The following is a 27,040-nucleotide window of genomic DNA, read 5'->3' as shown; positions in this document are numbered from 1 at the left end:
AGAATTAACTATAAAAAAGGAGTGAAGTTTGACTACATTAAAAAACAATGCTCCTCCAAAGAACGTTCCATCCCAGCCCATCACCTCATCCTCCTTAGATCGCATCAAGGCTGGCGGGACATCATACGCAGAGAACTACTCTGGCACTGAATTGTAGTCCAGTGACTAAACTCCATTTGCTTACCTTTTTGTATGGCTTTTTAATTTTGGCGAAGTCATTGAAGTAGTCTTCTACGGTGACACAGATGATGTCCACAGCATTTGATCCTAACATCCACTTCTTTGTCATTAGCTCATTCAGATGTTGCTGAAAAACACGAGGTGATTATGCAAACCTTTACCTGGCGCCACATCTGGGATCACCCCTACCTCAGGGTGGTCACTCCCTGGTTGTCCTAGTCAGGGGCTCTACTCCTGCACAAACATCATGACCGAGAAGCAAGTTGGTTAATTCAGCTCACACTTCCACATTGCTGTTCAGCACCAAAGGAAGTCAGGACTGGAACTCACACAGGGCAGGAACCTGGAGGCAGGAGCTGATGCAGAGGCCATGGAGGGATGCTGCTTACTGGCTTGCTTCCCCATGGCTTACTCAGCCTGCTTTCTTATAGAACTCAGGACCACCAACCCAAGGATGGCGCCACCCACAATGGGCCCTCCACACTTGATCACTAATTGAGAAAATGCCTTACAGCTGGATCTCATGGAGGCATTTCCTCAGGGAGGCTCCTTTCTCTGTGATAACTCCAGCTTGTGTCAAGTTGACACAATCAGGACAGTGGGGGTCACACAGATTTTCTGATTGTGGCAGTGATATACTCAGGTTAAAAAAAATAAGCTACTTTTGCATAATCTGCAAGTCTGTTCTTTAAATTTAGGAGCTTTATATTACACATACAAGTTTTCTAAAAACCATTACTAACAACAGGTTATCTATGTAATATTGGTTTTTACTTTAATAGTAATCTATTATATGAGCATGTCATAATTTACCCACTCAATTCTCTGATATACATTTATCTATTTTTCACACTTTGTAATTGCAAATAGTACTATAGTAAATTTGTATTTTGCAAGTGAAATCCCTTTAGGTTGAATTCCTGAGTCAAAAAGCAAGCAAATTAAAACTCTGATAAATATATCTAAGCTTCATTAGAAAAGCTGCAGAATCAGTTCTACCAGAGCAGAGCCAAGCACTGTGCTCTCCCACCAGGGAATATGTGTTTTCAATCCCTGGCACCAGGCTACGCAACAGCTCACACTAAGTATGGATCCATGTTTCTCTACTGGTAATTCTTCTTCTGTGCAGAGGTCATTTGTACTTTTTGTCTATTTTTGTGTAATGTCTTTTTTTTTTTTAAATAATCACAAAGACAAGTCTCCTCTTTTCTCAACTGGCGTGTATGTGCCCTACAAAGAGGCCAGAGGATGCAGGAGTCCTGTTCCATCACTTTCCACCTCATTCTCTCTCAATGACATGTCTCTCAGTGAACCTAGAGTTCACCATTTTGGCTACTCTGGCTGTCTAGCAAGCTCCAGTGGTCTTTTCTTTGTTCTCCATAGCTCTGGGGTTACAGGGATTCATGGCTGTACTCACGGGTACTGAGGATCTAAACTTAGTGAAGCATGATTTGAAAAAAAGAAAGAAGATCCCTTTACAGCAAGACCCACAGACGGTCAGCTTTTTTTTTTAACATATGCCAATTCCTGTCAAGGCATTTAACTTTGCTAGTATCTGTGTTCCAACCTGGCCCTATTGTTGATGGTGCACTATGCTTTTGGTATGAATGAAAATTGTTTTGTTAATGATTTTGGGTGTGTTGTATGTTGGAATTTTGCTCTAAGGGAGGCTGATTTATGTGTCCTGTGAGCTCTCAGCTGAGTTTTGCTCTCGGTTTCCACATACTTGACTTATCATGTAACCTGCTACTGTTTGATACCTGATTACTTCCTAAATTTGCCTAGGAAGGCAGTCAGTGGTCCTGATTGTAGCTTAGTGCAGATGTAAGGGAACATCTCAGCTCACATGTATCAGCTACATGAGGCAGGTGACAGTGTAGTCAGAAGAACATGAAACTCCCCAACCCCCCTGCCACACCATGGGAGCCCTAGCGGTGGAGCCAAGCTCACCTCTAGATCCAGGAAGACCTCCTCTAGCAGACTGCTGCAGCCTTCCTTAGCAATGGCATCTAGAATCCCATCCATGCTGGGCTGACTCTGACACAGGCTTTCCTCTGTTTCGGGTTTTAGGTATTTTCTTTTCAGACTGATGATGGATTCTCTGCAGGGAAGCAGCAGTAGCTCAGGGGAAGAGCTCTAGGCCTGCCTGCTCTCTGCCCACCCTGCCCCGCACAGCGCTTACTTGAAGCTATGCCTGCCTGCTCTCTGCCCACCCTGCCCCGCACAGCGCTTACTTGAAGCTATGCCTGCCTGCTCTCTGCCCACCCTGCCCCGCACAGCGCTTACTTGAAGCTATGCCTGCCTGCTCTCTGCCCACCCTGCCCCGCACAGCGCTTACTTGAAGCTATGCCTGCCTGCTCTCTGCCCACCCTGCCCCTCACAGCGCTTACTTGAAGGTCTGGCAGTTATTGATGATGGCGACCATGTACTGCACGTAACAGTGTGGGTGCTGCCGGTTTCTCAGGTGCTCCTCTTTGTAAAGCTGGGCTTCCTCTTTGTATCTGAAATTACATTGGGGATCCCAGAGCTGTCTACAGTGCCGGGTAGACATCATGATGTCAGGGGCCTCATGGCACCACTTTGGGACCAGAGGAATCTTTAAGCATAAACATTCTTTTGGATAATCATATCAATGGTAGAGGAGAGAGTCAATCATGTTAAATGAATTTTAAAAATAATTTCTATAGCAGGCTTTGAAATATGGTTTGGTCTCCTGACACGAAGATACTGTGAAACGCATGACCGTTACTAGAAAAGTATTTCATGAACCAGGTACCCACAACTCCTATAACAGGACTAGAGAGGTGACTCGGTAGGTGAGGTACTTGCCCAAAGCCTGTCTACCTGAGGTAGATCCCTGAAACTCACATAAAGGTGGAAGGAGAGAACCAACCGCACAAAGTTGTCCTCTGATTTTCTCACATATACCACGGCACAAAACCTTCCACAAAACCCTCATCAGTGTGAGAAACATTACCAGACAACACCTGATAAGATGAAGAAATGAATCAAAAAATAACCAGAGTCTTGAGATATCTGGAAAACAAACACCTAGGGTGCCACTGTGGCATTCTGTATATTTTTTTGACTCATTAACCTCAAACTGTTAACTAGTGGGGAAGATCTACACACTTATTCTGATTTTGCCCATCTGTGGTTCAAGATCAACCAAGGGGGGAAAAAATCCACTTCATAGAAGGCCCCACCTCAAAAATGAAGTGACTGACTTGGAAGTGACGCTGAGAAATGACAGCTTTGGGAGAGCTCAGCAATGACTCCATAAATGGACTGAGGAGCTCAGCTACAATTCTATGGGTGGAATGTGGAGATCAGTTATGGCCCTGGGACTGAGAGGAATCAAATCAGGATCCCTCGGTGGGTAGCAGATGGAACTCTAAGGAAGGGAGGAGTCTGGCTGGCAACTGGGCTGTCAGAGACATGACATCTGACCACGCACACTGAAGACGTGTTGGTGAGTAAAAAGAGACCACGCCGGCTTCTTGAGAGCTTCCTAGTGAAGAGGGAGAGGAGCAGCCTCATGCTCCAGAAGCCTACATACTTAGACCACAGTGACACACAGGCCTGCCAACCTAGCAGTTGAGACGACGAACTTTAATATAAGATGTCAGATACCTACTACATGACTGATATTGTTGTGGTTCTAACAGAGAATCTGGGACTCAGCAACATCTGGGCATCAGAGTGATAGAAGGGAGGCACAGAAGAGAACAGGCATGTGAGGATGGCCTAGAAGACTTGGGCACTATGATGGGAGGACAGAGCTCATGGGATTCTTCTGTCCAGACTTGAACATCGTTATGTGAACAATTCACAGGGAAAGGCCCACTGTAAAACAGTATGTCACATGCCCCATCTGATTAGGATATTTTCATTTTTGCATCTTCTTCTTTTTTAAATATTTTTGCATCTCTGAACAACAAAAGGGGCTAACCTTTGAAAAATGGCATCCTAGAATCAACAGGTTTTATTCTTAATTTTAAAACACATAATTTGTAATTCAGATTACTGGCAAAAATACATACCTACTTAGGAAAGAATTCATTTGCTGAAGACACAAAACTAATACCTTTGTTTTCAAATCTTCACTTATTTGAGCAGCAACTTGAAGATTCTGTTCAAACATCTAAAAATTGAAAAAAGGAGACACAAAAGGAGAACAACAGCATAAAAGAACAGGGCATTAAGAATTGTGAAACAGTATTATAAAAGCATAGAATAATGTTCCCATTAATAAAATTCTACCTGGGACATCCTTCTCCAAGGTCTGCCTGGTTAGTCTGCCTGACTCTTTTTTCTCTCACATTCTCTTCAACCTGCTAGATTTAGTCTGGAGTCCTCATCTAGTGCCCTGGCCTAGTCTGGTCACCCCTGTTGCACCTCAAACAACCTCTAGGCATCTCCCATGATCTACTCTCCCTGCTCTTAACTTACAGGCCCCTACCATACAATATTCAACCTCTCACTGAGCTAGATCTCCTCTCACACCCCAAGCCTGGACCAGAACACACATTCTTTACAGCGGTCCCGTCTCCTTCGTCCACATGCTTTCATTCCTACCAAGCCATTTCCAACCTCCAGATCCAGCCTGCCTATGTATCCTGTTCGCTCTTCTACCCCAACCTGCCCTGTCTCAGCAGACACAGAACTAACAAAAGAAGTCTATATGCCCAGAACTCATCACAAAAATACAAACAATATCTCTTCTCCAAAACCTATCACACCTTATAAAAATGCTTGTCAATAAGAATTGCCTATATGAAAATCAGGAAATAGAATTCAAAAGAACACATAAACTTCATCAAATAACTCAAGGAACTTAAAGAAGACACAAAGAAGCATCTCAATGAAATTACATACAAAAAACTTGTACCTGAATAATGCCCAAGAAAATACAAACATAAGGCTGATGGAAATGCTGGAGACAGCCCAGACTGGAAAAACAGAATTCAGTAAAAATAAAGAAAAAGAAAGAGAAGATCCAACTTACAGAATAAAAAATGAACAGGGAGATAATAGATACTAAAAAAAGTCAGATTATTAAAAGGGAATACTTTAAAAATCTGTACTTCATTAAGATGAAATTAATTTCTAGATTTAGCAAAACCATCAAAATTAAACCAAGATGTCAATAACTCATACCAAATGAGAAAATTGAAATAATAAAGAAATTCTAGGATCAGATGGATTCACAGATGAAGTACACCAGACCAGACTTTCAGTGAATGAAGTTCTACAGTCAATCATTCTTTAAAAATCTGAGGGGGCGGTGAGGAGAGATGGAAGGGGGGAAGGGGGAGGGGGGAGGGGAGGAGAACTTCTATCAAGCTAGTGTCACTCTAAGACTAAGACAGGTAACGACAGCAACAACAACAGCAACAGCAACAACAACAACAACAGCAACAACAGAAACTAAAGCCCAATACGTCTGATGAACACAGATTCAAATAAAATAATTGCAGAGAATACAGATAGAGCAAAAAGATGACCAAGCTAGATTTACCCCTGAAATGCAGGGATATTCAACATACACAGTTCAATAAATTTAAGAAACCACATAAATGGATTTAAAGACAAAAATCACATGCTCATCTCAACAGATCTAGGTGAAGCCTTTGAAGGGTGTGGGTGCAGTGGTGGCATCTACACATTGGCGATAACCAGCACTCTGCTCTGTCTCTGTGTCTGTGTCTCTGCCTGCATCAGGAATGTAAGCCTGTGAGTCAGGACGTAAATCGCTCAGCTACTGTGCCAGCACCATGATGCTGCCAAGTCCCCGCCACGCTGATGGACCAAACGCACCGAACCTCCGCACTGTAAGCAAGTCCCCAATTAAATGCTTTCTTTAGTAAGAGCTGCCTTTGTCATGGCGTCTTTTCCCAGCAAAAGAGAACAGTGACTAAGAAGTACAGGTAAGTGTAAGCCTCACCCTTCCTTAAGAAAATTTCTCTTTGCTAGAGATGGAGACCATTACAGAAAACTGTAAATAATCAAAACCCAGAGTTGTGGAGCCCAGTCCCAACTGATACATCTACCACAATCACCTGGATCAGGGATCGCTGTGTAGAGAGGGAGGTAAGACTGCAAGAGCCAAAGAGATAGAAGTTTGCTGTGAGACGGTGTCTCCTAGAAATGTCAGAAGTTATACCAGTGAAGTCTCACTAACATGGCTGCCAAAACATACCCTGAACAAGGACAGTACCAACAGACATGCTAACTCGGATGAGAGAAAGCTCACGAGGCCTCAACTCTAGACAAAGAACTAGGGGCAATTATGGAATGCTGAGAGTAGGAGAAAAAGTCTTCCTAGGGAGGAACTACTAGTTATCCAATATGGTGAGCTCTGAAAACATACATCCAAGTAACATTTTGCAGACTAAGCAGGTTGTATTTATGACATAAAACATATATGTATAGCCATACACATAAATGTATATAACACCAATTAATAAAAAAAGAGGCCATGAATTTGAAAGACAATAAGGAGGGTATATGGGACAGTCTGGAAGGAGAAAATGGAAGGAGGAAATGATGCAATTATATTATAATCTCAAAAAAGAAAGTATATAATTAATAAAAAAATTATCTGGCAGTTGGAATAGTCCAAATTCAAAGACAAAAATAAAAGTATCTGAAAAACAATGGAGTTAAACAATTTTTCCAGTGGGGAAAAAAGCCTAGCACACATTTTACTAATTACCTTCAGTTGGAGTTCTAGCACAGGGAAATATTTACCCTTTCATTATAACCATGCGGTGATAAAGTGACCAGAGGGCTGACAAAGAGGTGGGGCCAGGAGGATGGTTATGTGCACTTATGTGCGAGATTAAACTTAATTATGTGGCACTCTGAAGACAAGTCTTGACCATTTCCCAGCATGGAACGTAAAAGAGCGCAGAACAGGAGCACCAGGTACAACCAATAGAATTAACCTCTAGTGCAGACCCAAAAAGATCTCAAGCGACTCTGGGTAACACTACTTGGTAAGTGTAAGTCTGAGCCTCAGTTTCTTTAGCTCTAGAAAGCAGAGATAGAGGTATCAGGGAAAGCATGTTCTTACATCTACTTTATGAAGTCTAAGATATTTGCTGTCTATGAAGCCAACGGATCCTATTAACCACATGGGCCCCCGGACCTTTAATAGGGCTTATACCTGGAATACAATGGCAGGAAGTGTCGTCTGATAATAGCCGTCCTGGTCTGCTTCCGGCTCCGTCTCTTTGCTCCAGTCTTTCTTGTCTGTCTCCAGTGCTTTCCGAAGCCAGGCAATGATGTTGGACTAGGAGTTTGATATTATGGGAAAGGAAAGAACAAGCTCTGAGTTATACCAACATCCTCTCGGTAGCTCTTGTAAGCTGCACAGACTAGATACAGCTTTGCACAGCAATCCTTGCTTCCAAGCACAGAGCCTGCTAGAGCAGGCTCTTCTCATGCAGTTCACTGGGGTGCAGCGCTCATGCTGGTCTTTTCGTATGTGGACCACCAAAACACTAACTATAGATAAAGAGGGAAAGGATCAAGAGGGCTATTGGTGAACATTATGCTGGAGGACAAAACCAGATGTCCAGCATCTGATGGTTAGGCCTAGGACATTAGAGAACAGACTCGTTAGCCCAGTCATCTCAGGCCACAGCAGAACACAGCTCTGCAGACCTCAGGGACTCTCAGAGGGAGCTCAGATGCCATCTTGTTTACTATTCCCTCTTACTGAGGCTGTCTAATGGTTCTGAGTTTCATGTGAGACTGGCCCCTTGGTCCTCAAATTGTCACCCCACCCTGGAACACAGTATGAATTGGTTCATAGCCTTGCCAGGCAAATGGCTGGCAGAGGTTGGCTCCTCCAGCAGAAAAGCTTCGTGTATCTGTGAAATCCATTCATATAAGCTCCAGACCCAGGCCAGAGTCTTACAGAAAGTGGACATGCCCAGACCATTTGAGGGATGGCTAGTCTACTGAGGAGAGCTAGCTCAGGTGTCTCACCACATTACAGACAGACAACCGCCACAGCACGTTCTGGCCCTGCAACCCAATTCTACTCACCGTGAGTGTTGACATGTATGTGTCGAGCAGCTCAGAGACCACGTTTGGTGAGAGGAGCGGTTCCAGGGCATTAACGTCCACCTCTGGGGCCAGCTCCACATTCCCCATCATCTCTGCACTGCAGTGAAAAGCAGGTGTAAGCGGCAAACCACAGCGGACACTCAAACACTCTCAAGGGAGTCTACTGTTCAGCTAGACATGTGAACGCACACCCTAGAGATCTCAGTGCTGACACTTCCACAAAGTCAGGAAGAACAGCAGGGCTCATACATGGAAAACACAGAATGAAAAGTCAAGTCTTTGAGTCACTCCATGATGTCACCATGCAGGCTATACAGTCACTTAGGTAATCTCAATATGGCCTCTTCACATTGTGCCAGATGCACAGGGGGCTTGCACTCAAATGCAGGAAGTAGTCCACAAAGGTCTGTCTGTCTTAACTCGCTGTGCTCTAGAGCTGAGGTCAGGACCATACAAACAGAAATTATCCAATCATCACACTTCATTAAGAAGACAATGGACAAGTACTGTTATTTGGAACACTAAGCACTGTCATGAAAGTAATTCCTACAGGAGGGTGAGACTAAGGCAAGAGATAAATGTTATTGAAGGAGACGTTTGAAAGTAAAGAAAGATAACATTCATTTTACTGTGCAGAGGGCAGGGAAACATGCTAAGTTTCATAGAAAATATATTTGTGCATGCAACTGGGCTCACCAAAGTCTAGGACTCATCACTCAAAACACCTATAGCATTATACTACACACTCAAATATATATTGGAATAGCATTCCTTCTGAGTGAAAAAGAACTTCACAAAAACGGTTATCTGTAACCAAAACCTCAATGCTCTGTGTTTCCAGTGGAAAAATGGCTTACCTTCTCCAGGGCCCAGTGTAGTAAAGCACACATGATCAATGTGAAGAGAACTCTTAAGTGCAAAGACACTTTCAGCATGGCTCAAGAGAAACAAATCTAAGCCAGAGACCTGCCAAGTTCCATGAACACACATCGCAGTCCAGTATACTGATCTGGACCCAGGCTCCAGCTTTGAATCTTTCTCCCCCTGCTGCCAGCCACGAGAAGTAAAAATATCATCCCCTCTGTACCTCAGCCACCAAATGGAGGTGGTTACTGTGTACCACCTGTCTCGTGTACATGTGACTGGGTTCACAACAGTCTAGGACACATGGCATACGATGGTCTAGGCTATACAACATGAAAGGCGACAGAACGGAATAATGGTGGTTATTTGGACCTCATAAAGTGGCAAAGGCATAAATTCCAGCCATCCGTATAAATGCTATAAAATAGCAGGGCTGGAGAGATGGCTCAGTGGCTAAGAACGCTTGCTGTTCTTCTGATGATCTGAGTTCACTTCTCAGCACCCATGGCAGGCAGCGCACAACCATTTGTAATTCCAGTTTCAGAGAACCCAACAGCTCTGGCGCCTGAAGGCGCCTGCACTCACATACACATAACCGTACGTGGACACATCCATACCTCCATACGATTAAGAGTAATAAATAATAAAGTACACGGGTTTTAAAGATTACCTAGTAATGCTTATCATCCATGCCTACAAGTTCATCCTGCTCACAGCTCTCTGTGCTGAGGTATGGAACCACTCCACTGTAAACGGTCAAACCACACACATACAAAATAATCCTCGCTGTTAAAGTCACGCGCTCTCTCCACGGTGACAAGAAGGTCAAAATAAAGACACGTCACTATATTATTCATCACTGTTTTCTATTCTTAAAAGTTAAAATTAATAACCACTTTAATTTCCAATAATAATTAGTAACCAATTTAATTTAATCCTAAAGCATCTCATGATAGCCTCCCACTGACATGTTTTTCAAAGTCCACCTTTAACTACTTCATGCAAAAGTGACTCAGTTCCTTCACATAAAACGGTCTAGGGGTTGGGGATTTAGCTCAGTGGTAGAGTGCTTGCCTAGGAAGCGCAAGGCCCTGGGTTCGATCCCCAGCTCCGAAAAAAAAATAGAACCAAAAAAAAAAAAAACAAAAAACAAAAACCGATGGTCTCACGCAGCAATGCAAACGGAGTAACTGACTTTTCTATACAGTTTACATACTTTCTATATATTCTTGTGGCTACTTCTTTAAGATAGGTCCTGCTATTCTTTTCAGGCTGTGCTCAGACCGTCTTCCTACTCAGGCTCTTGAGTTTGGGAACTACAGGTATGGGCTGCTAAGATGGCGTACAACTGTTTGTACGTGAATGACTAACCATTACAGTGTACTGGTGGGAAAGAAAGCCTGGTGATCTCTTCATCAGCCTGGTGACTCTGAAAAAGTCACTGAATTTCCTAGGGCTATGTGCTCCCAACCTATAAAATGTCCCAAAACTATACTTGTCCCAGGGAGTCACTGTGAAGAATACACGCTGTGAGCACAGAAAATAATCAACACCGGGTCCACAACAGAGAGCTCAAGGGAGATGGGGGAGACCATGGAGGAAAATCGTACCCACGTGACACCTAGCTCGGCCTCAAGGATAAGTCACCAACAGGCAGAACAGAAAGACCTTCACAAGCCAGAAAGAGGCTTAAAATGCATGAAACCATTTGTAAACTGTTGGTTAGTGTGCAAAAGCAGAACAAAAGAAGTTTCTAGATAAAAAGACACATAGGCATAAAATCAGTTCTACCTGGTGTAGGTATTTAGGACCCAGGTCAAGAGGCTCACAATCTCGTTGGCCTCAAGGTCCTCTGAGGCGAGGTCCTGCATCCGAATGCTCAAGGCCTGGTGGTACATGCTCAGGAGGTTCTTAAAGATGTCATAGTGAGGAGGGAAGCACTGCACCAGCAGGTTCTTGGCGATGACGAGGTCATCCAGGACGTACTTCCTAATGATCTCCAGGTGGCGCACGAGCCACATCTTGTCAGATTCTCTGGTGTCCGCCTGCGTGCCTTCGATTCTAGTCGTCACAGTTCTGTCCAAGACGGCAAACATTTTTTCCTTCCAGTTTTTGGGCCTTCCAGGAGGAACAAACCCAGTTTGCTTTTTTCGATCAAGTATCCGCCTGTCAATTTTTTCTTCCCTTTCAATGATCCTGACCACGGAGACCAGCAAGGTGGGATCCCGGCGGACAGTGACCAGCGATCTTTGCAGCACCATCCACAGCTGCTTGGCCAGCTCGTCAGAGAGCCCCTGTGTGCTACCGAAGTAGCCATGAATGAGGGTCATGTCCCGTTTGTTCCCACTGTCCATGCGGTACTGCTCACACATTAGCCCATCCCGGGAGCACTCCAGATCCATTAGCTTCCGGTGGGCCTGCAGGAGAGCCCCTTGCTCGATGAGATCTTGGGTCTCCCTCACAATCTCAGGCACTAGAAAAAGGTACAAGTTGACTCAGTGAAAACACAGAGATGACAGCAGGTAAAGCAGGAGGCACCTGGTGTCCATCTTCCTACCTGGACAGCAGCCCTGACAGATCCTAATGATGGTTTTGAACTCTTGAGTCTGTGGAAGACTGGCAATTTTCACAAACTTAGATATAAAAGGCCTGATGGAAATGGAGTAATTATGGTCCATTCAGCTACATATGCTCTGTTTGTCTAAGGCAATGGACGCCATCTTTCCAGAGCTAACGTAGGCTTCAGAAAAAAAACCATGCTTCATGTGTGTTCTGATTATTGACTGCTGCCTCTGTTTTATAGCCACCATTACTGAGGTAAATTCCAGGAAATAAGGAGAATGGCTACCTTCCTTTCTCTGATTTTCTTTCTATCCCTTTGGAAGTCTAACAGATAAGGACATTCAAAAGCACCCATGTGTGTGCATGTATCCCTACGTATGCTTAGGCAGGTTCCAGGACCCAGGCTTAGAATGTTAGAATCAAACGCCTAAAGCAAAACCACAAAGAACACTACGAGCATGCCACACTCAATAAATACTCAAAAATAAATCAGTACGCCTGCTTCAGAAAAGACCTGACGGCAGGTCTACTAGACACAAACGTTAAAACAACCATTTAACTGAAGTGGGCACAAGGGGAATTTGAGCAGGCAGGAGGTGGAACCGAAACTGTTAAGAGAGGCTGGCAATTACCAGGAACAGAAGGAAAAAGGCTAAAGAAAGTAGACAGAGCCCAGAAGAACCCATAGACCTGTAAGGCAGGCCAGCGTGTATACTGTGGTGGCCTCCAGGGAAGAAGATGGTAGACAGAAGAAGATGTGAACATGTCATCAAGCAAGGCAGTGAACCTGCAAGTCAGGAGCCCACACTAGGTCATGGCGCTGTGACAGCAGTGAGAGAAGACACTTGTATCAGAACAGGTACCCTAAAGAGTGTCACTAGTAAATTTCTTATCAAAAATTTTGGATGCCAGATGTATCTGGCACTAAATACATTGTATTTAATATTAAAAAATATTTTTAGATATACTGAAAGTACTAAAAAAATACTACCAACTAGCAATGGCTTTTCTTCTTTTTTTCTTTCTTCTTTTTTATTATTCTCTGAGACAGGTTCTCAATCTGTAGCCCACACTGAACTCAGACATGCAATAATCTTCCTACCTCAGCCCTCACATGCTGAACTAACAATTGTGAGCCACCGAGCCCCACTGTCACTAAGAATCTTTTATCCAGCAATACTATCGTTCAAAAGTGAGTGAGAAATTAGGATTCCAAAATAAGAGAAAGCTGAAAAACCTTTATAGTTAGACCTGTGTGTAGGACACACTAGAGGGAATCCTGTGGGGAAAAAGAAAAGACATTAGACAGACAGTAACTTGTAAAATGACAATAACTGAGAGTTGCAAAGAAATTCCAGCCAGGAATGGTGACATGCACCCGTAGTTCCAAGCAGTTGTGGTGTAGAGGAAGGAGAATCAAGAACTCAAGTCATATTTAGCTTTATAGCAAGTTCATGACCAGCTGGGGAACATCTCAAAACACAAATAAAATAAAACTCAAATAAAACAAAGTAGGGGTTGGGGATTTAGCTCAGTGGTAGAGCGCTTGCCTAGTGAGCACAAGGCCCTGGGTTCGGTCCCCAGCCCCGAAAAAAAAGAAAAAAAAAATAAAATAAAACAAAGTAGGAAAAACCTCAATAAAAGTAAATACAAGTGCACGTATTTAACCTAATACTTTGTTTTCTATCTGATCTGGAAAACTAATAGAGTATCAGTTTGTTTTTGGACATATAAAAGGTATAAAGGAGAAAGTGAGGTGGAGTGGGATGAAGTTATATAGAAATAAAGTTTTTACAGGTGGGTGAATTTGCGATAGTATAAATTCAATCTGGAGGCAATAACACTACAGTGACTACAAAGAAAATATCTAAATACACAAAACAAAAAGAAAAAATGTAATTTAAGTGTTCCATTAGAAAACATAGAAAACTATAGTATGTGATATAAGGGACAAAAAAATCAGTAATTATTTTAACTATAAGCAGTTTAAACTCCCCAATCAAAATAGATGGCAGAAAAAGTATTTTAAAAATGATTTAATCATGGGCTAGAAAGATAACTCCGTGTTTAAGAGCACTTGCTGCTGTTCCAGAGAACCTGGATTCAGTTCCCAGCATCCATCTGTAACCCTCACAACCATCTACAACTCTAGTTCCAAGGGGTCCTGCGCTGTCTCCTGACCTCTCTGAGCACTAATCATGTATACAGTGCATATGTATACATGTAGGAGAACCACATGTATACAACCATACATGTGGTTCATACATGATTCAACCATACATGTCCACAGAAGACTGCCTGTGCAAATGGCAATGGAAAGGGTCAAGAGCACTGTTACACGAGACAAAACAGCTTGACTGAAGGAGGATGTAACAGAGGGGTCTGTTAACAAGATGGTACAGTTATACAGTTATGACAATTATTATCATCGCTGCATCTCAAACAGACTACAAGAACATATGAGGCAAAACCTGACATAACTGAAGGGTGAGGCACAGCTCTGTACAGATCACGGGAGACGGTGCCTTCTCTCAATGAGGACAAAACAAGCGGAGCGTGTGTGAACAGAGGATCTATGCAATAAAGAAAAAAACAGGGACTCTCAGTCCATATGCAAGGAGACGTGCTGAATTGCCCAGAAGGACAAAAGGCCAGCAGGGGCCCTGGAAGAAACAAAGATTAACCAAGCCATCTGGAAAGACACTCTAACCCGTTGAGCTGCCTGAAGGCTGTGCAACGTGCTCTGAGATTCCAGCTTGTATGAGCAGTCATCCATGCTTTGGTGGACTTTTGTTGATGTAGCTCTCTGAGTCATTTCTGTTCGTGGAAGACCAGATGGGTAAGGGCCGGCATAAAAACACCATCAAAGCCTGGACACTATGGTACCACCAGGACCCAGCTATCCTACCACAGCAAAGATTCTAACACATCTGAATCACTGGGACCCATCTATCCTACCACAGCAAAGATTCTAACACATCTGAATCACCGGGACCCATCTATCCTACCACAGCAAAGATTCTAGCACATCTGAATCACTGGGACCCAGCTATCCTACCACAGCAAAGATTCTAGCACATCTGAATCACTGGGACCCAGCTATCCTACCACAGCAAAGATTCTAGCACATCTGAATCACTGGGACCCAGCTATCCTACCACAGCAAAAATTCTAACACATCTGAATCACTGGGACCCAGTTATCCTACCACAGCAAAGATTCTAACATATCTGAATCACTGGGACCCAGCTATCCTACCACAGCAAAGATTCTAGCACATCTGAATCACTGGGACCCAGCTATCCTACCACAGCAAAGATTCTAGCACATCTGAATCACTGGGACCCAGTTATCCTACCACAGCAAAGATTCTAACACATCTGAATCACCGGGACCCATCTATCCTACCACAGCAAAGATTCTAGCACATCTGAATCGCAAGAAAATAAACTCAAATCTAATCTTATAAAGGTAGAGGTGGGTGTACCCTCCAGAATGTACTAGAGACCTGGGACACGAGTCTCAGGACTCAAAGGGAGGGACCTTAGATGAATGCCCTACAGTGGGGAGGAGGAACCTGAAGAGGCCACCTCCCGTAGACAGACATGGCGCCCAGGCGAGGGACGGGGCTACCCACTCATCTCAACATTTTTGACCCAGAATTGTTCTTGCCTAAAGGAAATGCAGGGACAAACGTAGAGCAGAGACTGAGGGGAAGGCAGTACAGTGACAGGCCCCACTCAGGATCCACCTCATGGGGGACAGCAATGCCTAACACTATTGCTGATGCTATACTGTGCTTACAGACAGGAGCTTAACAAGGCTGTCCCTGAGATACTTACAGTCAACCACTGGACTGAGCTCGAGGACCACTATGGAAGTTAGGAGAAGGACTGAAGGAGCTGAAGGGGATTACAGCCCCATAGGAAGAACCACAGTGTCAACTAACCGGACCCCTCAGAGCTCCACAGAGACCAACAAAAGAGCACACATGGGCTGCTCCTTGGCCCCTGCTACATACCCAGAACAGGACTGCCTTGTCTGGCCTCAGCCGGAGGGGATGCGCTTAGTCCTGTGAAGGACTAATGCCCCAGAGAAGGAGGATGCTAGAGGGGTGAGGTGGGAATGGATGGGTGGGTAAAGGGGAAGTGGAATAGGGTGGGGTGCTTGTGGAGGGGAAACCGGGAAGGGGGATAACATTTGAAATGTAAATAAATAATTAATAAAAAAATAAATTAAAAAAAAAAGAAGAAAGTTCTTAAACTAACAACCCAACTTCACAACTTAAGAAGCTGAAAAAAAAGGAGACGGTTAAAGAGGTGGTTCGGTGGTTAACAGAGGGCTGTTCTTACAGAGAACCCAATTCAGTTCCCAGCACCCACGCAGAGGCTCACCACTACCTACAATTCCAGTTACAGGGACTCCAGTGCCCTTTTCTGACTTCTGCAGGCCCTAGGCATGAATATGGCACACATACATACATACATACATACATACATACATACATGTAGACAAACACACACATAAAATAAATGAATCTTTAAAAAAAGAGAATAACCAAACCCAAAGCTAAAAGAAAGGAAGTAATAGAGATCAGAATACAGATAAACAACAGAGTATATATAAACCAACAGAGAAACCAATAGAGTCCTTTGAAAAGATTAAGGAAACTGGCAAACCCTTAGCTCAAATGGTCTAAGAGGAGAGATTCTAATTAAAGTACAAAAGTAGGAATATTATTACTAATTTTTAAGAAATTGAAAAAGAGACTGAAAAACTACCAGGAAATTTGGCAACCCAGATCAAACAAATTCCTGGAAATAAAACTTACCAGACTGAAAAGCAAAGCAGTGGAAAAGCTGAACAGATCTCTCTGTAAAGAAAAGCCCTAGCCTAGTCACATCACTAATGAATTGGCCAAACACTTAGAGAAGTAGCTCCCATGTTTCTGGAGACTTTTCTAGACACTGAAACGTTCGTGACTAGAGACAGCTGACATCAATGAGCTGTGGAACATTCTGCATTCCATAACGCAGTACCAAAGAGACGGCTCTGGCCAGTCAGCCAGCCCTCCGCCTCTTCTCCTCACAGCCCTACTGTCACACTGCGAGACTCCTGGCCCCTGGCCTGTGCACTTACTTGTCCCAGCTTAAGACCTGTTGTTCTCCAAGACCCTCTGTCTCAGGGCCTGCCCCCCATCCTGCCCATGGAGCTGCCCCTCTAAGGAGCAGGCCCTTCTACCTCCACTCTTGTTCAGTAGACTCCTCGTCACTCATCCACAGCTAACCACACTGGCTCTGCAGTGTCCGTGTGTGCCCTGCCCTGACACAGATCAGCATTCTCTCTGCCTGTCCTTATTTACACCTGCTCAACTGACCCTTCCATTCATGTTCAGAGACGTTACGTGAGCAGGCAGGATCAAGCTTGCTGTGCACTCAAGGAAAAGCCTGAAAAATACATCGCAACGAAATGCTGGTCTGTCTGCACTCATCTCACAGACCAGTGCTTGGAGGAAAGGCAAGCATGTATATGGGAAGGCACCATCATGAGTGTTCTAGAACCACCCAAACCCTCCCCCAGTTCCCCTCTCCTAGCTGCACTCACCAGAGAATATGTTCTTGAGGTTCTCCACAGCTGCAGCCAGCTGGCTGTGCTGCACCACTGCGTCTTTTACGTCCTTGAGACTCTCGATGGTGTTGATGCTCTGCCTCCAGTCCTTGCTCACATCAGCCAGTGACTGCTGGATATCCTTGACATCATTCAGTGCATTGTGCAGTTGGCTTAGGCCTGTGCGGACGCCATCTAGTTGAGACTGGATTGCGGCCTAAAGGAGATACCACGCAGGTAAGCAGAGCCAATGACAGCCATACATGATTTCCTGAGGAATAGTTTTCCAGGGAGGATCACGTTCAGAAAGAACCATTTAAGGGGGACAAACACACCAATTTTAGGGAGAAAAAAAGACAAGAGAATAATTTAATGGCTCGTACAGTAACTTTTTTGTTTTATAATACTGCCTGGGAAGAAAACAATGTTATATTTTAAAGGTAAAACAATATTTAAAAAGATTCATAAGCAGAAAGCAGAGAAAAAGGCAGTTTCGTTCAGGAGATTACAGAAAGGAATAAATTTCAAAAGGAATAGATTAACAAAGGGGAATAAAGATTCGATTATATCCAGCTCCGTGAACCTGCAAACCCTACTTGGATGGGGAGAAAGCAAAGACCAAACAGCCCAAGTGACAAGAAAAATAACCAACAAAATTACAGTAACCAGCAAACTGCTCTCAACACTCAATAAAAAACAATCTTCATTCTCCAAATAAAAGACACAAATTAACAGACTGGACGGGGACACACACACACACACACACACACACACACACACACACCAAGATCCAAGTGTCTATTATCTTCAAGAATCACACTTCCTGGGCAAGGATAGTCATAGACTGAGAATGAAGGACAGAAGCTGATTTACTTTAGAACAAAGAAAAGCTGAAAAGAAGGTCCTTAGCTTGACTTAAATAGAGTAAAGTAGACTTCAAACAAAAAATGAGGCCACTATTCTGAGATCTGATTAAGTAGTTTTAAAACCAAAACTAGTCATAAGACATAAGGACCAATCCGTATTATTAATTAAGGAACAATCCATCAAGAAGATATAACAATTGTGAATAAACGTACCAAATAACGGGTCTCATGATTTTATAAAATACTACTAGATACAAAGGGGTAGACAGGCCCTGATAACTTCAATAATCATTTAATTAAAAATCCCACTGTTATCGATAGGTCATCTAGACTAAAAATCAATAAGGAAACCTTATTGTTAAATTTCACCAAAGAGCAAACGGACTTAAAGCTCATCTACACACAGGCAGGCCGAATTCACTGGCACTGCAAATGAATCTGACCTACAAAGCTAGCACTCAGCTTCACAATGGCGCTTTTATAACTTGATGTTTTTATACGACCTTAGTATTTTATGTTGGGCTGCATTCACAGCGTCACGTAATAACAGGTCAGACACACCTGATTTTACAAAGTATTCAAGCCAACATCTGAATAATATACATTTTTCTCATCAAACTATGGAACTTTCTCCAACACAGATCCCTTTTTAGTCCATATAGTAAGTTTGTTTTAACAAATACAAAAAATTCAAATAATTTCTTATATCTTATTAGATCACAATGGAATAAAATAAGCAATCAACAGCAAGACAGATCACAGATAATATAAAAATAATTGGGAGACTAAGTAAAATAACCTCGAACAATCAGTAGGTCATAAAAAAATCAGAGGAGAAATTTAAAAATGCTTTGTAAATGAAAATAAAAGCAGTTTATCAGAACCTTTAGGATACAGCTAAAGCTATCTTAAGAAAAGTTCACAGCTTTAAATGTCTACATGAAAAAAATCAGATATCACAATCTTATTAACTAAGGATCTAATTCAGGATCTTAGAAAAACAAGAACAAGGTAAATTGAAACAGCAAAAAATAATAAAGATTATGATCAGGATGAAATTAATACAATGGAAATTAAAATGGCAATACATAGAGTCAACCAAAGAGTTAGTTCTTTGGAAAAACAAAGAAAGATTGACAAAATAACCCAGATGGGAACAAAGGCCCAAATTAATAAAAATTGGAGATGGCAAGGGGACGGACAATACATACCAAGGAAATCCAAAGGCTCATTAGGGAATAATTTAATGCTATGGTCCCAAACTGCAAGATCTAAGAAATGAATAAATTACTAAATACAGATGACCTACCCAAATTACATCAAGGAACATAAACAAACACGCCTGAAACAAATCACGAGATAGAAGTAGTTAGTAGAGAGTGGCCAAACAAGATCTAGACAGATCGATTCCTCATTCAACTCAAGAGCTAATACCAACACTCCTCAAACTATTTCAGAAAGCAGAAAAGAAACCCTACCAAAATCATCCTGTGAAGACACAGCAGTAGTCTATGGATACAACAACAAAAACAAAGAAAACTGCAATAGGGGCTGGGGATTTAGCTCAGTGGTAGAGCGCTTACCTAGGAAGCGCAAGGCCCTGGGTTCGGTCCCCAGCTCCGAAAAAAAGAACCAAAAAAAAAAAAAACAAAAAACTGCAATAGACCAACCTTCCTGGTAAACGTAGAGGAAATAAAATTACTAACAAAACACTCATTAAACCCATTGCTTGGATTTAAACGCAGCTCCACATGATAATTCTCGCCCCGGCATCACTGTTGAGCCGAGGGCCCATGGGTAAAGAGCTCGCAGGCCTCAGAAGAGAACTTACTATTATTTTGCTAGAGGGACAGTGTTAAAATCGATTCCCACTGACTTTCTTCACACAGTAGATCCACGCATTCCTCCATCCTCACCTGAGCAGCTTTCACTTTCAGAGGATGACGTTTAACGCAGAAACGCACAACTAGCCAAGGTGCCGAGAATAAAAAAGTGTAGAATGCTCAGCCTAAAGGGAACATATCTACTGTATCTAACACCACCGCCTCAAAAAAAGTTCAGTCAGGGACCATTGCGGAAGAGGTGACAGACAGTGTGTAAGGGCCAGAGGCAGTGAATGGTCACACAGACACATCTGGATACAGTAGGGCAGCTGCACATATGAACTCGGTGGCTTTGACAGCATGCACGACACCTGTGCAAGCCCAAACCAGACTGAATTCCAGCATATGGAGGGAGCGGGGTACACAGTCCCATGACTAGCAGTAGAGAGGTTAGCAACTGTTACCTGCTGGGAAAGAAAGCTCAGTTTTCTCTAAGAACCTGACACTTGGTAAGCTGACTACACGCCAGTAGTCATACAGTAGCATACATCTAAGAATGTCTGAGCAGCAGAAACTGGTTTTGGAAGGTTGTTGTTTTTCTTTTTTTAGAAGGACACAACGTTGGTTGGATAGAGAAATGGAAATGGATCTGATAAGACTCAGAGAGATCAAACTCCATACCACATTGCAGACAACTGAAAACTCTCAAAGAGCTAAGAGATATGTAAAAACAAAGCAGTAAGAAAAAGCAATCCTATAATTGTTATAGAAGCGCAAGACTTCAAAATATATTCAAATCAATTCTAAGCAGGAAAAAGAATATTTTAGGTGTTACATGTCTTGTTCTCAGATTATACTACTAAGCCAAAACACAAAACCAGCATGGTGCTGACACGAAAACTGACCCCCAGACCAATGGAACAGGTTAAAGATCCAGGAAAGAAAGAAAATGCATTACAACTACAACCATCTAGTTTTTGATAAAGGTATCAAAACCATAGTTGGAAAGATACCCTCTTTAAAACAGTGCTGGAGAAACTCAGTATCCACATGCAGAAGAATAAAACTAGATCCCTGTAACTCACTTGCACAAAAATCAATTAAAAAATGGACAAAGACCTTAACGTAAGACCTGAAACGCTACAGGAAAACAGAGAAACAGTGTAAGCTATAAGCATGGGCAAAGAAGACTTGAAAAGAAGTCAAATATGCTCATGAAATAATCGCTAAGAGTTGACAAACAGAACAGCAAGAAATAAAAGCTTCTAAACAGCCAACGATACAACCAAAACAATGGAGAGTCAGCCTGCAAAATAGATTTTTGCCTTCTCTGTATCTAACAGGGAATTAATACCTACCATCCATAAAGAACTCAAAATTTCAACACACACACACACACACACACACACACACACACACACACACACACCCTCAAATCTCCATTAACAAGCAAACAAATTGAACACACAGCTCTCAAAAGAAGAAATAATGCAAATGGCCAAAAACAAAAAAATAAGACCCATGAAAAATGTTCCACATTATCCTTTAGGAAAATGCAAGTAAAGCTATACTGAGTGTAGGTGTGGTGACACACAACTGTAAAGTCAGCATGCAAGCCCTAAAGCAGAAGAACTACTGTGAATTTGAGGTCAGTTTGGGCTACGCAGGAGTACAAAGCCAGCCAGGAAGTGCACGGTGATATCTTGTCTAAAAACATCACACACACACACACACACACACACACACACACACACACACACACACACACAATCAATCAAACAAGCAGAAATTGATAGATAAAAGTGCATTAATATTCTACCTCACTCCAATCATAATGGCTATCATTAAAAAAGACAAAAACAAAACATGTGGGAGCCAGGGGGATGGCTTGGTGATCCAGAGCACTTCCTGCCCTGTAGTTCTGGCTTCAGTCCCCAGCACCCACATGGTGGCTCACAACCATCCCCAACTCCAGTTTCTGGGGGCACCTAATGCCCTCTTCTGACCTCTGTAGACGCCAGATAGGCATATGGTACATGTGCGTACCTGCAGACACAACACTCATATACATAGAATGAAATAAGTGAATCTAAAAAGAAAATTTTTGTTGTTGTTTGTTAAGTAGAACAAATGTCAACAAATGGTAAGAATGATGTGGGGGAGGGGAACCTTCTTTACACACTGTTGGTTAGGCTGTAAACTGGGGTAGCCAATGAAATCAGTATGGAGGTATCTTCAAAACAGAAAACTACCAAACCAACCAGCTTCATCGCCCCCAGGTATATATCCAAGAGTAAGTCACAAGCCAAAGAGGTACTACAAGCACATCTGTGCTTATCGCTGTACTGGTCACAAGAGCCAAGACACAGAACTGCCTAGAAGTCCATCAACAGATGAATGGATAAAGTACACAATAGAATTTTATCCAACTGTGAAGAAAGATGAAATTAAGTCCTTTGCAGAAAAATAGATGAGAAAAACTAGAGATCGTTTTCATTAAATAAGTCAGACTCAGAAAAACAAATCCGGCATGCTTTCTTTCAGAACTGTAGAAACTAGATTTAAGTACACACAGAGAAAAGCACACCATAAAAGCTAAAGGGGGTTATGAGCTGTGAAGAAAAGCGTGAAAAGAGTCTAGAGCAGTGGTTCTCAACCTTATTAATGCTGCAGCCCTTTAATGCAGTTATTCACGGTGTGGTGACCCCAACCATAAAATTATTTTTGTTGCTACTTTGTTTTGTTTGGTAGGTTGGCTGGTTGGTAGGTTTTCGAGACAGAATCTCTTTGTACAGCCTTGGCTGTCCTGGAACTTGCTCTAAAGAACAGGATGGCCTTGAACTTACAGAGATTCACCTGCCTCTGCCTCCCAAGTGCTGGTATTAAAGATGTGCACCACCACCACCCGGCTCCTTGCTACTTCGTAACTGTACTATTGTTATTATTATGAATTGTAATGTAAATATGTGTTTTCTGATGGTCTTAGGGGACTGACCTCTGTGAAGGGTCACTCGACCCCCAAAGGAATCAGTATCTACAGGTTGAGCACGTCTGATCCAAATGAAAGGAACTAGAGAAAACAGTAAGAGAGAAGACAAAAATACCAGGTTTCCTTTCATCACACACACACACACACACACTCTCTCTCTCTCTCTCTCTCTCTCTCTCTATATATATATATATATATATATATATATATATATATATATATATATATATATATAGTCATCTGAGAGGAGAAAACCTCAGTTGAGAAAAATATTCATATAATAGGGCTGGAGGCAAGCAGGGTAGTGGGGAGCAGAAACGTAAGACAAACGACTCTGTACCATCATTTCTATCTTACCTTTAGCCTGGCCTCCACAGAGGCCTTCTTCCGAGCCTCCCTTCTGCGATACTGCTCCACTTTGTCCAGCTGGTCTGGGCGCTGAAGCATCCCAGCCACCCTTTGGACTGCTGTTGCAACAGCCTCCAGGTCTGTCTCCTTCATAGTCGAAAAGCAGGCAGAATCTTTGCACATGTCATACCACAGGTACACTACATACACAAAGGAGAGGGGATGTTAAAATGAAGTGATGACTCCACACGTATGCAAAGGTCATGTGATCACCGTGTAACTAATGGAGAATTTCTATATTTAAATTAGTAAACCAGAAATGAAAGCTGAACTTGGGTCATAAACTCCTTAACAAAACTGCAAATCTTTAGAATTCAATTGCTGGGAAGAGTTTACCTTAACAGAGAGATGCATGGATATCTCACAGGTGCAAGACAGTCACACACAGAGAATATTTATATAGGGACTATGTCAAAGGCATCTCCAACACAATTCTTAGCCCTATGAAAGATCAGCTTTTCATTCCTAGAGCTTTCAGCCCATTGCTTCCCATGCCCATGGGGTCGTCACTGGAAGACAGCAACTATTACATACACCTCAGCAGTCCAGTGGGCAAACACGAGTTTTAGGACTCCCTTTCTACTGTTCTGGATACCCAAGATTCCACTTCTTACTTTTTAACACCTCTAAAAACAAAGGGAAGACAGCAAAAGGTACATATTGTCCTTACTTGAGTAGTTTGTTCCCCTTAAGCACAGATGTTCAGATACTAGGTCAATCAGCCTTTAGGCTGAGATCCCATACTATCCTAGTCATGGACCTACACAGGCTAATTGATGACTTATCCAGCAAATGAAGGAATTAATAACATTATTCCCTTTGATTTCAGCTACTCAACATCCACAGATGTGATAAAGGCCAACCTTCTGGAACTCCCTATTCCCATGCAGTTTCAGAAAACCACTAAAATCCACTGTGCGTTTTCAGTCATGTAACTTCTCCCTGTGTATCTCTCTCTCTTTGCATTTTTCATTCAAATGGAACAGCATTTCGAAAACTACCTCCATCATCTGACTATAAAATTACACATACCCAAAAAGAAAATCTGAGCAGGCCACAGAAACAGGATTCCACAACCACTTCTAACGGGGCTGATTCATTGCAGGCTTTGTTTTTTTGTTTGTTTGTTTTTCTCTTTAGTTATTCTCAGCATTCCCAACATTAAAACTTGTATAATTCTGTTTACAGGGCTAGGTATTAAACTCAATATCCAACCACTCCTGCTGGCAGGTGAAAGGCAATGGCAGTGTTACAAGCCAGATGCAAAAGGAGAGCGGACAAAAAAACAAAAACAAAAAAAACAAAAACAAAAACAAGCAAACAATGCGGGATCGCCACCAAATCTGTATCCAAAGGCAGCTAAAGGACTGTCAGATTTCCGGTCTCAGGGGCAAAAGGGAACTCTGAGGGTAGAAGCAGAAGGGACCAAGGCGGGGATAGGGGGTGGGGACGCACACGGAGGACAAACCCAAACCCGCCCAGGGACCCACAGCAGAGAATGTCGCTTCCCGCCAGAAACGTCGGCCGATGCTGTCCCTCGCCAAGGACAAACCCACTGAGGGGTACACTGTGCCAGAGTTGAGGGCCCAGCGCCCCGCCCACCGCACGGTGACCCAAAGCTGTCAAAGCAGAGCTTCCTCACCATCCGCGCAGCTGCTTCCACCTCCCGGAGCCGGACCGGAAGTGTGCAGCGTGGTCAGTTCCGTTTCCGGCGTCTGGGCGGAAGGACGGGACCTGGGTAACCTGGAAGGCGTTGTGAAGGACGTCTTTCGGTAGATTCTTTGCGAATTTGTCCTGTTCCTGGTGACACAGTCTCAGGATCAAGAATTACGGATTCAGGCCTGGCTCCGCCCTTTCACGTTTGGCCCTCTGTCGCCCCTCTTTTCTTAGTAGCATCTGCCGTACCCACCCTTTTCACCTGCTTAGGTTTGCCCTTGTTCAGCTCCTCCCTGTAGCTACCTTGGTCTCGCCACACTTCTCCGTCTCTTAACTGTGTCTTGTGTTCAAGGTTCCACTACTTATATTTCGTGTATTTATTTCTTCTTGCTGTCTTTGCCCTCATTCCAGAGGTTTCTGACTGCTATTAGATTTCGAGTGTTCAGGACAGTGGAGCCACCGAGAGTGGCTGCTGCTGGTAGCTGCTTACACAGCACATAGAAGCTACGAAGAAAACAAAAACAAGGGGCTGGGGATTTAGCTCAGTGGTAGAGCGCTTACCTAGGAAGCGCAAGGCCCTGGGTTCGGTCCCCAGCTCCGAAAAAAAGAACCAAAAAAAAAAAAAAAAAAAAAAAAACAAGCCAAAAAAGCAACTGATGGAATTCCTCCAGCCGAAGGAAGCAGTGAACCTAAAACAGCCAGAAACGTGGTTCCCCTACCTCTGCAGACCCACAGACTTTCCTACCCTGGTATGAACTTTTAGTAAATTCTTGGCGGGTTTAGATTCTTCCACTCACCCATCAGGTATGACAACTCTGCCCTGACAGGTCTCCCCACCCCCCTTTTCTGCATACACTTTTGTTAAGTTGTGTGCCTACCCATAACATCACTACAAAGTCTGGATCTCCCAAGTCAGTGGATGATGGGGCAGGTCTTCAGCCAATGAAAGAACAATGTAGGTAACCTGTCATAACCACAATGCAAATTATACGATGAAGTCAGTCTTTTGAAGATGCAGACCTTAGTGTAGGAGTTGCAACTGGGAAAGTGCCCTGGCCACTTAGTTTGAGATAAAACAGGAAGAATTTCAGCATCATGAGTGTTTTAACTGCAAAGTCTGGAGGCACAGCTACCAAGACAAGGCTGCAGTTTTTCTTGGTTACCTTATATCTAACCCTAATCTACTACTCATTATGTAGGGGAGTGTTTAGCCATGGTGTTCCCTAACAGATTCAGTTAACTAGCCTAGTTACGGGTGAACTGCTTCAGGAAAGGGCTCAACTTGTTTCCTTTCAACTAAAAACATAATAATGAATAAATAAAATAAGAATCTTGGGCTTAGGGGTTGGGGATTTAGCTCAGTGGTAGAGCGCTTGCCTAGCAAGCACAAAGCCCTGGGTTCAGTCCTCAGCTCAGAAAAAAAAAAATTGGGTTTAGTGTTTGGCAAGCCACAGAGTGACAGAGCTCAGGGAACACTTGGGGGTCATTGTTTGAATATGCTAAGCATACTTTTGAATGTACAGGAGAGTTCATAGGCAGGGATAGGAATAACCAGGACCAAGGTAGGGAAGGAAAAAAATGAAGCAGTGACTAACAGTTCTGCTGCCCTGGGAAGAGTGTCCCCAAAGCCATTTTTACACCCACCCAGAGAAAGGGAGAAGACATGTGTTCCAATGGTGAAGAACAGACAGAGACTCCCTCTAGAAACCCAGATGATCACCTCAGAGCTTCCTTGGTGAATGGGTGGCTTCAGAAACTCAAACAGCAGAAATGATCTATCCTGGAGATGGCTATGCTGGCCCTGGAGTAGAGAAGACTGCCACTTAGGAAGAGTCCTCAACCTGAAGAGTAGTACAAAGGCCTAGCCTTTGGCAAAGAAATTCTAGACGGGCTCCTTTTGGGCCCCCTCAATCTCAGTAGAAGTTGAGCCTTGATGTGGCCCAAACCTGTTCTCGTTCTCAGAGGCCAGACTTCTTGATGAGCTACACAGTAGATGTTATTAAATG

At 43.1% G+C, this 27,040-nt stretch overlaps 1 protein-coding gene across 3 annotated transcripts in view; it reads right to left on the bottom strand.

Moving 5' to 3' along the window:
* Exoc3 (exocyst complex component 3) overlaps nucleotides 1-25,052 on the bottom strand; it is a 30,754-nt gene extending 5,702 nt beyond the window's left edge. The window contains exons 1-10 of one of the 3 annotated variants that reach the window (XM_006227767.5): nucleotides 24,869-25,052; nucleotides 23,328-23,518; nucleotides 17,290-17,509; nucleotides 10,915-11,596; nucleotides 8,239-8,356; nucleotides 7,352-7,477; nucleotides 4,224-4,324; nucleotides 2,571-2,681; nucleotides 2,131-2,281; nucleotides 185-307 (exon numbers count right to left, since the gene is read on the bottom strand). In XM_006227767.5, the coding sequence (XP_006227829.1) occupies nucleotides 185-307; nucleotides 2,131-2,281; nucleotides 2,571-2,681; nucleotides 4,224-4,324; nucleotides 7,352-7,477; nucleotides 8,239-8,356; nucleotides 10,915-11,596; nucleotides 17,290-17,509; nucleotides 23,328-23,501 (1,806 nt within the window). In that variant the 5' untranslated portion in view covers nucleotides 23,502-23,518; nucleotides 24,869-25,052. Of the gene's footprint in view, nucleotides 1-184; nucleotides 308-2,130; nucleotides 2,282-2,570; nucleotides 2,682-4,223; nucleotides 4,325-7,351; nucleotides 7,478-8,238; nucleotides 8,357-10,914; nucleotides 11,597-17,289; nucleotides 17,510-23,327; nucleotides 23,519-24,410 lie in introns of all 3 variants that reach the window. The other 2 variants (NM_001024964.1, XM_006227768.5) reach the window with 2 other exon arrangements.
* Between the last annotated feature and the right edge of the window lie 1,988 nt (nucleotides 25,053-27,040).

Source organism: Rattus norvegicus, chromosome 1 (assembly GCF_036323735.1).
Source record: "Rattus norvegicus strain BN/NHsdMcwi chromosome 1, GRCr8, whole genome shotgun sequence".
NCBI lineage: Eukaryota > Metazoa > Chordata > Mammalia > Rodentia > Muridae > Rattus > Rattus norvegicus.
The sequence above is the reverse complement of the archived record's forward strand: the minus strand, read 5'-3'. Positions and strand labels throughout refer to the sequence as shown.